This window comes from Poecilia formosa, unplaced genomic scaffold, assembly GCF_000485575.1.
Source record: "Poecilia formosa unplaced genomic scaffold, Poecilia_formosa-5.1.2 Scaffold75, whole genome shotgun sequence".
Lineage (NCBI taxonomy): Eukaryota > Metazoa > Chordata > Actinopteri > Cyprinodontiformes > Poeciliidae > Poecilia > Poecilia formosa.
In genome coordinates, this window is record NW_006800014.1 from 46,236 (window position 1) to 56,308 (window position 10,073).

Genomic DNA, 10,073 nt, shown 5'->3' on the forward strand with positions numbered 1-10,073 from the left:
TCCTGAATGTTGAGAAATGTTTTTTTTTTTTAATCTCTAAACTAGCTGCCTCCTCCTCTGAGCCTGGCCCCGTTTGTGGGCTGCATCGAGTTGGCTTCTCTCAACAACGATGTCATCAGTCTGTACAACTTCAAAGAGACTCACTTTTTAAATATAGCTGCTTCTCCTCCCTGTCCCAGGTACTCATTACAGCTCCTCCACAGAGGATTCACACTCCTTACAGTGCACTCCTTATGTTGCAGCCATTGATTCAAGGTGTTTCATGTGGATTTTAAGTGATAGTCCAACACAAAGCAGTTTGGACCTGTGAAATGGAAGGAATAGGATGTATGGGTTTCCAAATATTTGACATATAAACATCCAAAATTAGTTGTGCATTTGCATTCAGCTCAGTATAGAACCACTTTTCTCTGCAAATACAGCTACAGGTTTTCAGGGCTTTATCTCTTCCTGCAGGGACAGATTTAGGAGTCTGTGACTCTGGGTTAGTCACACAGACATTGCTTTCATAGATGAAAAGTAGATAGATTAAACTTCATGCATTTTAAAAGCATTTTAAAATCATATGTATATGGCAATTTTCCCACATCGTATTTTTGTTGTATTTTTGCTTCCAGGGGTATAGAATCTAAAACCACTCATATGGTGTAAAATCATGTTCAGGTCCTGATCACAGGTTCTCCTCTGTCGTCAGGTACAAGTTGGCGTTCTCCCAGAGTCGCATTGCCAGCTATCTGTTTGATGGAACGGGCTACGCACTTGTCAGTAACATTGAGAGGAGAGCCAAGTTTGGTCAAGTCATAAGATTTGATATTTCTGTACGAACGATCACAAACAACAGCACCATCTTCCTCATGGTCAACGGGGTACGTCTTGTTAATGAAAGACAGACTTGTAATCGTCCGTATTGCTGCTTTTTGTAAAAGTTCATTTCCATTAGTTAAACATGATTTAAAATATTTGAGTCCTGAAAAATGTTCTTTCTTTCTTTCCAGAAAAAATTTTTCCTTTTAGAGATAAAGAATGGCTTCCTGCGCCTAACATACGACTTTAGCTTCAGCAATGGACCAAAACTTCTGGAGAATAACTCACCTAAGTTTCAAATAAACGATGCAAAATACCACGAGGTGGATCATCCTCTTATTTTTTCTTTTTTTTTTTTGGTTTTAAAAATGTTCCTGTGATCCAAAAATATTGTTACAACTCTCTCTGTTTAATAGGTGTCAGTGATCTACCATATGTTAAAGAAAGTTATTCTACTGGTGGACAAGACCCTTGTTAAAACTGTAGAGAATCCCCAAACCTCCCTGCCTTTCTCAGATATCTACATCGGTGGAGCTCCCTCCAGCATCCTCAAATCCAGGTTAGTCGCTAAGTGGACCTGCAACCAAAGAAACACTGTTGATTAGAAATTGAAGGCCTGTAGTTTCACAAAGGAAATGAATTAACAAGATGTATCCACACAGGCCGGAGCTGTCTTCTGTAGCTGGCCTGAAGGGTTGTGTCAAAGGATTCCTGTTCCAGAAAAAAGACTTTAACCTGCTGGAGGAGCCTGGTACTGTTGGGATCAGCAGCGGCTGCCCAGAGGAGTTGGTTGTAAGAGACCAATTTATCAACTCACACTCCTACACTGTACTCCAAAGCACATTTAAGCCAGGGACTAAGACAGTGTTTTTCAAAGTCGACCGTATGAGGGTCTGAGAAATGAAGGGTTTCTGAAACTGCAGTGTGTGTTTCTGTGCCAGATGTCCCGCGAAGCTTCGTTCAGTGGCCACAGCTACCTGGGGTCCACCGCAAAAATCTCACCCTTCGACAACTTCGAAGGAGGGCTTAACTTCAGAACACTGCAGCCCAGTGGACTACTGTTCTACCACGCTCAAGGGGTAAGAACATCTTACACACACACACACACACACACACCCCCACACACACACACACACACTCCACAAACTTCTACATTTCCATGTCACATTTTTGTCTCATTTTCTGACACCCTTAAAATTATGTGAAAGAGACATTTCCTTTCAAAGTAATGATCAATTTGAGTTTTATCACCCATGTAATCCTGGGAGCAGGTTGTCCATGACAGAAAAACTTGTTGAACCACTGCAAGATATTATAAAGTAATGTTGTTGAGTGATTTTTTTTAATGCATCACATCTGATGAGTATTAAAGAAACAAGTTCTTTAATACTTGCCTGACTAACTGGAAGACATTCCTCCTCAGTCTGATGAGTTCAGCATCGCGCTGGAGAACGGAGCTGTCACACTGAACCACAGAGGGTCAAAGGTCAAATCACAGAAGAAGCAATACAACGACGGAAGGACACACTTCTTACTGGCTTCAGTGAACAAGCAGAGGTAGGAGGTTTCAAATGATGTTTTTATTTATTAGGGTAAGAATAGCTGGGATGAAAGAAAGACCACTGGGTTACCATGACGAACCCAAACAGAACAGCTTTACGCGACTGTTAAATGCATTTGCAGAGAAATGCTCTGTTCAAGCAGACAGCCAGAGGGAAGCTGCCTCATGTTGAAAACATAAATCAAACATATCTTTAAGCTTTCTGATGTTTTTCTATTGTGATCACTTTTCAAGATGGTCAAGTGGTCCTCATGTACTCACTGCTAAATGTGCTAATGGTGGAGAAACAATTTACTACTACAGGAAAACTGTTTATCCTGCGTCATATGTAGCCACCGTAACTAGCCTGAGCATTTATAACAGGCTATGCTACTTGCAGGGTAGCAGAGAGCAAGGGGTGGAGTAAGAGGGGGAGGCGAGCAGAGGGTGATTGACAGTGCTAAAACCCACCTCCTAACTCTGATTGGTTGTTTCTAGTTAGCACTGGGATAAGGCAGAGGAGCTCCATTTTTTCCACAGATTTGTCTCATATTAAACTGTCACACCACAGTGACAATTTCAACAAATATGCAAAAATAAAATTGTAAAAGTTAAACACTGCAGTGTTACAGCAAAGGTTTCTAACTACTTCATTCTGCTTCACCTCAGGAATTTACTGCTAGTGGACGACAAAGACAAAAAGGAGTTAAAGCGATTGCAGTCAGCTGCAAAGTCCTCTTCTGATTCTCCTATAAAGACATTTTACTATGGAGGCTCTCCAAGAAGCATCTTAAAGAACTTCACTGGTTGCATCAGCCATGCATACATCAGCAGGTAAGACTCCACCACCTGTGAACACAGCTTCCATCTGGCTCCACAGGCCTCCTTCTGTTTAGTAAGAACCATATGAAGAGTTTTTGCTGTGTTCTAATTCAATTTGTATTCTGTCCCTGTCACTCTGTGTCTGTAGACAAGACCGAGACATTGAGGGTGAGGACTTCCAGAAGTACACCGAGAAGGTGAATGTTTCCCTGGAGAACTGTCCAATACAGCAACGTCCCGCTGCACTGATGTCTCACCACAGGGGGTCTTCTAAAGCTAAACAGAGCCAGTCTCAAAAGGTAAAACAAACACAGCGGCTCGGTTAGGTCACGTGTGCTCCTCATCTTCTGCTCAGTCGCCCCTGGCCTAAATCATTGATAACGGGTTCTCTGCAGACTTGAAACAGGCATTTCTACAGCGCAAAATATGATTGGTTAGTTCCAACAGAATCTGACAGAAATCTCTCATCTGTGGTGACCAGATCAAAAAGTTAAACAAGACAATAAGAAATCATACGTTCAATCCTTTGTGTCAGGGCCTGTTTAAGTAACATTATGTTTTGAATTATAATTTTAGTTTTATTTCTTAATGGTTTGTTTTAACTAATTATGTCAATTTAACATTACTTCAGTAACCAAAACTGATTTTGTACCAAAGTATCAACATTTAGCCTTCCCTCTTCATAGACATCTCTGAAAAATCAGTATCAGTTATTAAAACAGTGTAATCTATGTTGATGCTCATATTTTGGAATGTAACCAGACGTTCTAATATCGGCTGGTACTGATACCATGCAGATAATATTGTGTATCCCTACTAAAAAGTCTTCCGATACCCCAGGCTAACAAGAGTAAGCTCTTGAAACTAAATAAATAAATGAAAGACTGTTGTCAGAGATGTAAGGTATCAGTGTTTGAAAAAAGAAAAGATCGAACGACAGACGCTAATTTCATCCAATCAGACGTGGTCCTTCCTTTATCGTTTGGAAACAATTACTTAATCTGCAGACATACCTACTTGAGATCATTGGGAATCTATTCCTGCCCATAGTGAACCCTAGAAGGATAATTTCTTACCCAACAATGTTTTTTACAGGTTGCCAGAGATAAGTCCAGTCATCTTCCAGAACTGCCCAGTTCTAATCTGGAGTCATCAGAGCCAAACGTCCAGTCTTGCCATCTCTCCCCCAGACCTAGATCAACTCGCCAATCCTTCCACTATGGCGGCATTGCCAACAGCAGGCAGCACTACGAGGGAATCCCTGATTCTCTATCTGAAAGGTGCGTCAGGCCCACAACCTGCTCGTAGTGAGCCAGGTGTTTGCTCAAAGCTTGCTGTGTTCATGCATGCTTTTGTTTCTACATCCATAACTTGATCCATGTTTCGTCTTCCAGGTGCCACTTGTCTCTGTCCCTGAAGTTGGAGTCACCTTTCGGCCTCATCTTTTATGCATCAGATGTCCAAGAGGACAACTTTATGGCTCTGTTTGTGGCCGATGGAAAACTCGTGTTTAGTTTCAGTGTGGGAGACCAGAAAGTTCAAATTAGGAGTGAAGAGAAATATGATGATGGTGCATGGCACAGTGTAAGTTCACAGTGTGAGTTTTTCTTGTATGCTGATGACATATGTTCTCTTGTGTTTCAAACTGATAACCTGTTCTTTTTGCTTCAGATTGTTTGTGTCCGTGATGGGAGTATGGGGCGACTAACTATCGACAGGCTGACAGAGTTTGAGGACAGAGCTCAGGCAAACAATGTCCCCTGGCGTGTCAGCGACTCCCTCTTTGTCGGAGGAGTTCCTCCAGGAAAAGCACAAAGGAATATTCAGGTATGAGTTACAGTGTACCGCTGGTATTCAGTGGGATTGGGGATCAGAACTGCCTGCAAGTAACACTTGAGAACCCCTCTCAAAATGCTTTTAACTTCCTATTTCAACAGTTCAAATGTCAAATATCACTTAATGTGCATTAATAAGCACAGTGGAAACCGTCTTATTGCTACTGCAGAAGCTAACATCTACAGTCTTATCACTACTGTTGGGGGATAAGACCCCCAACAGTGCCAGTCAGCACAAAGGAAAATAAATGGTGTTTCTGAATTGGCTGTTTTGCAAAAGTCAGCTAATAGCATGTCCAGTAAAATTGGACCTACATATTTCAGCTCCACAAATAGCATTTTATTTTGAATATATTTTTAAATATTTGCAAATAGGAAAATTTTTCACCAATAAGTTGGCATTACTGAAACATCCAGTCCATACCTGAACCCAATTGAAATCTGTCACAAGGCTTCAAAGTTGCTGTTGAGATAATCTCCAGCCAGTCGGACAGAGATTGAGCTATTTTATGAAGAATTTGCATATTTGTTACTATATGTGCACTGAAATGCATCAAAAAGTTGGTTCTATAAAGTACATTCTCAGGGGGGAGAAATACAAATGTATGCTGCACTTTTCAGATTTATTTTGTTAGTTAATCATGTATTATCCTTGTCCTATTTCTATTCACTGCCTCTAGTTATTTGCATAAAATCCTTTTTAAACAAATCAAATTTTGAAAGTAAAACATCACAAACTGTGAAAATATTAATGAATTATGAATAATTTTCCACTGTAAAGTAACTATAGTTGTACACCTACGTTAGCAAATAAATAGTTAGGAATATCACTTTCAGCTTTTTGCTAAACATAATCAGGTAATGATCAGTTTCTCTGCAGCCATATTGAGATGATGCATAGTAAAAGAAAAACATCATACACTACCCCCTTCTGTCCTCTCCACTTTATGGACATCAGTATCAGCAGAACATCTTCTGGAGCTGGAGAAATGAGAGAAATCTTACTGGAAGATTCCTTTTTTGTTGTGTGCTTAACATGAACTTCTCAGCAGTTTGTGCTTCTGATTTGGAAATTAAAAAATGTTTGTATTTCCTGCAGAGAAACTCTGCTTACAGCTTCACTGGCTGTTTGAAGAACCTTCAGCTTGATGGACGGAGGTTGTCCTCTATGACTGAGAGTTACGGGGTCGGTCCATGCTTTGAAGGACTCTCTGAGGATGGAACGTACTTCTCAGAGGAGGGAGGATATGTGGTTTTGGGTATGTTGTTTCACAGATGCAGTTTCCCTACATATCCAGTTGAAACCAGAATTGTACATACAGAAAATAAAATGTCACATACAACTTTTTTTTGTCTCACTCTCTGAAGTTACATCAGATAAAACTTGGTTGGAACCCATTGGAAGTCCAACCTTTTCCAAAGCTCCGCCCACTACTTGCACTCTCCTCCCCTCTCCTCCCCTCATCCTGTCAGCCTATTGTTGCGTTGTCCGAGTGCTATAGTTAAAGCCGCTTAAAAATATGTTGTTGTTTTTTTTAACATATTTGTTAAAACCATCACTGTCTTGATAGTGTGAATGTAAAAAAATTCAAGCTTCTCTGACTCCTCTACGTGGTTCTACTGCTCTCTCCAGAAATACACCGCTTGGTCAGAAACAACCAATCAGAGCCAGGAGGAGGGTCTTTTCACTGTCAATCACTCTTGTGTACATGCTACTCACACCCTCCCCCTTGCTCTCTGCTATGCTACAGCTGGTTTCCAACAGTTAGTTTCCTGTGAATGCTCAGGCTAGTTAGCATGGCCACCGATTATGATGGATAAACAGTTAAGTTGTTCCTCCACCATTAGCACAGCTGTAGCAAACTGGCAATCTTGAGCAGCACTCACATCAGGTTGATTGACAGTGCTAAGACTCTCCACCTGGCTCTGATTGGATATTTCTAACTGAGCTGTGTATTTCTGCAGATGCAGTAGGACCACAGAGGACCTTGAGGCAATGGAACTTGATTTCTTTTCACAATTTATCTCTCACAACATAGTGATAGTTTTAACAAATATATAAAAAATATATATATTGTTATAAAAGTTTCCTTGCAGCTTTAAACACAGCCTAACCACCTGATATATTTTCCAGTGTGCAGAACATTATTTCAGCTGACCATCTGTTAAGTTGCTAGTTCATCAGGTCATAAGTTCCCCTGTGTCTCACAAACCTGTGTGCAATGGAAAAATGTGTAGCTAGGTAAAATGACCTCATATCTTTAGCAGTTGCAGTCAAACTGTGTCAGTAGAAGAGAGAGATGGAGGGTGCTGACAGGGAAAACGTTGCTTGGATCACATCTCCATCTCCGCTTGACCGATATAATACATGCTGCACATCCAGAGTTATGGGCCTGTGTGGTCAAGACATCCAAAACATCTGCTACATGCTGAATGTGATTCTTCCTTCCTTCAGATGAATCCTTTGAACTGGGACTGAGGTTCGAGTTAACAATGGAGGTGCGCCCTCGTGTGGCCTCAGCGGTGCTACTGCATGTGCGCACGTCAGAGGGTTATTTCATAATGTACATCCATCAAGGAGCGGTGAGTCTTAACAGTGATAATGAGAATAGGACAGACTCTTTCTGACCAGTCAGTCAAAATGTTTCCTTTTTCTCCTCCCAGGTGGTTGTTGTTGTTCATGACGGAAAACATGAGTTCTCTACGAAGGTGTCACCGAGACATGGTGTGTGTGACGGCTCCTGGCACAGAATAACAGGTCAGAATCACACAATAGGGAAGCACGGTGGAAATGGATGTTCTGGGCAACAGTACTATTCATGGCTTTTTGCAATTTCACAAATTATTACTCTGCAAGCATAAACTTCAAAAGTATTTTGTTGACTGACTGTCCAATGAGGTGGATAAAGAATCATGCATGGTTTCATATTTTATGTTTTTAGGAAGCAAAATGTACAATTGTATTCAACTCTGTTTACTCCAGTTCCCTTTAACTAAATACAGTTCAACCAACTGCATTCACTGCAAAAGCACCAAATACTACCAAATATTTTGCCTAGTTTCTAGTACAAATATCTTAGTACGATTAAAATAAGTCAATACTAACTTACAACTTTTCAGCAAGATATTGGAGTTTATTTTAAGTCAGTAATTCCTTAATATTGATGAAAAAGTAGTAGTTTCACTGGCAGATTATTTTACTTTAAACACGAGAAAAATATCTTGTTTTCAATTGAGATTTAGTGGCAAAAGTTGAAACTTTATGTTTGCAGACAGTTTCCATCATATCTGACAGAACTCAATAACATAACATTTACATCTTGTAAAACTGGCAAAAGACTCAGAGGGCTGAACAGAAATGCATGCAACACTTTTCAGATTTTTACTGGTAATTGTTCTTACAGTTAAACCCAAAATTATATATACATACCTGCCATTTTGTGTTTCACATTTTATTAAATAATACAGTGTCAGATAATATTTACAACCTGCTCAATAATTAGTAGAAAAACATACTTTAGAAGCATAGTAAGCTTTCACAATCGCGCTAATTTTAGCACTCTACAGATTCTCAGACAGAATCCAGACTCTGGCTGGGTCATTGCTAAACATTAATATTAAAGAAATAATAAGATGCATTGTTTGAGAAAATAAGATCAGTTGGAATGTCTGTATAACTGAACTGAAACTTTTTTTTTTCTTTTTGTAAAGTACCTTGAATACTTCACATGTGTTAATAGGCGCTACATAAATAAACTGAACTGAAATTGAAATGAGAAGATCATTTTAAAACCGAATCTGTCAGGTTGTTGTTCTATTTGTTCCATTCCATTCCAGTGGAACTCTGTTTCTCCTACTTTGTGTTTTTTTTCTGCAGTGTTTTCTGTATAAATCAACCTCTATATAAATGTAGTCCAATGATCATTGTTGCCCACAGTGATCCGGGATGCCAACGTTGTCCAGCTGGATGTGGACTCTGAGATCAAACACGTTGTGGGCCCCGTGAACCCCCGCTCCACAGACACCAAGAAGCCGATATTTATCGGTGGAGCTCCAGGTGAGAAAGCAATGCCAGCAGCTCCTTGGAGCAAAGTCACGCATTTCCTAACCGACTTCCTGTTCTTCTCAGATGACTTCCTCCCAGGCAGTGTTGCCACCAGGAAGCCCTACGTGGGCTGCATGAAGAACCTGACCATCAACAAGAGCCCAGCAAGCTTCAGCAAGACGGTTTTGGTGATTGGAGCCGTCAGTGTGGGAAGCTGTCCTGGAGCATAATATTTATCAGTAGCCCCGTCACAGCACTGACCAAACTCATTTTAGAATTTCTTAATAATACCCACTAAGAGTGTGTTCATTCGCTCCAGTTCTTGCTTCATTGTCTAAGTCACCATTTTTGTTTTCCACCAAGAAAATGACCAAAGCTTCCAGATCAAAGTTTAAAATCTGACGAGTAAAAATGTTTCAAGATAAAATATATCCTGTGGAATTTATTTAGAATGTACTTCCTTTATTCACACTCAGCAGTGCAGAAAACACACATAAAACATTGCATCATTGCAAGGTTTAGTGTCCATAATATCTCTTTCTAGGCACATTTTTATTAACATGATCAATCTAAAATCTTGATTTTGTTTGTACTGTTTATATCTGATAATAAATTTTTTTTTTACATCCAATTAAAAGCTTATGTTTTTTTAGCTTATTTACTTATATAAACCAACCTTCTCATAATTATTTATGAGAAGGTTGGTTATTTTCTATTAAAGTACTGCTCACATTTGTTCATTTTTACAAGTATAATGACATGGACATAGGTAGGAACAGACGCTCTGCAGACGTATCACTTCCTGGGATCAACTATCCAAAGCAACAACCAGCGCACCAGAGAGGAAAGTCCAGAGCAGGAGGAAGGGAAGAACAACTGAAGAAGACAGAGAAGAAGAACAAGTTGTTAGTGTGATCTACTATGATTTATGATGGCAATAAAAAGTGTGAAGTGAACTTATCAGAGGGACAACCGGGTCATGTACTCTGGACAACAAATTAGAGGCAAGAGAAGACGAGAGAAGGGT

At 40.0% G+C, this 10,073-nt stretch overlaps 1 protein-coding gene across 1 annotated transcript in view; it reads left to right on the plus strand.

The window, feature by feature from the left end:
* The window catches only part of lama4 (laminin, alpha 4), a 36,084-nt gene extending 26,592 nt beyond the window's left edge, over positions 1 to 9,492 (plus strand). Inside the window, exons 24-40 of the mRNA XM_007555994.2 lie at positions 46 to 179; positions 695 to 866; positions 996 to 1,127; positions 1,221 to 1,363; positions 1,467 to 1,596; positions 1,746 to 1,883; positions 2,228 to 2,361; positions 3,014 to 3,178; positions 3,315 to 3,465; positions 4,262 to 4,446; positions 4,561 to 4,750; positions 4,838 to 4,993; positions 6,101 to 6,260; positions 7,457 to 7,584; positions 7,666 to 7,759; positions 8,939 to 9,058; positions 9,131 to 9,492. Of these exons, the coding sequence (XP_007556056.1) occupies positions 46 to 179; positions 695 to 866; positions 996 to 1,127; positions 1,221 to 1,363; positions 1,467 to 1,596; positions 1,746 to 1,883; positions 2,228 to 2,361; positions 3,014 to 3,178; positions 3,315 to 3,465; positions 4,262 to 4,446; positions 4,561 to 4,750; positions 4,838 to 4,993; positions 6,101 to 6,260; positions 7,457 to 7,584; positions 7,666 to 7,759; positions 8,939 to 9,058; positions 9,131 to 9,276 (2,478 nt within the window). The 3' untranslated portion in view covers positions 9,277 to 9,492. The remainder of the gene's footprint in view (positions 1 to 45; positions 180 to 694; positions 867 to 995; positions 1,128 to 1,220; positions 1,364 to 1,466; positions 1,597 to 1,745; positions 1,884 to 2,227; positions 2,362 to 3,013; positions 3,179 to 3,314; positions 3,466 to 4,261; positions 4,447 to 4,560; positions 4,751 to 4,837; positions 4,994 to 6,100; positions 6,261 to 7,456; positions 7,585 to 7,665; positions 7,760 to 8,938; positions 9,059 to 9,130) is intronic.
* Positions 9,493 to 10,073: the final 581 nt, after the last annotated feature.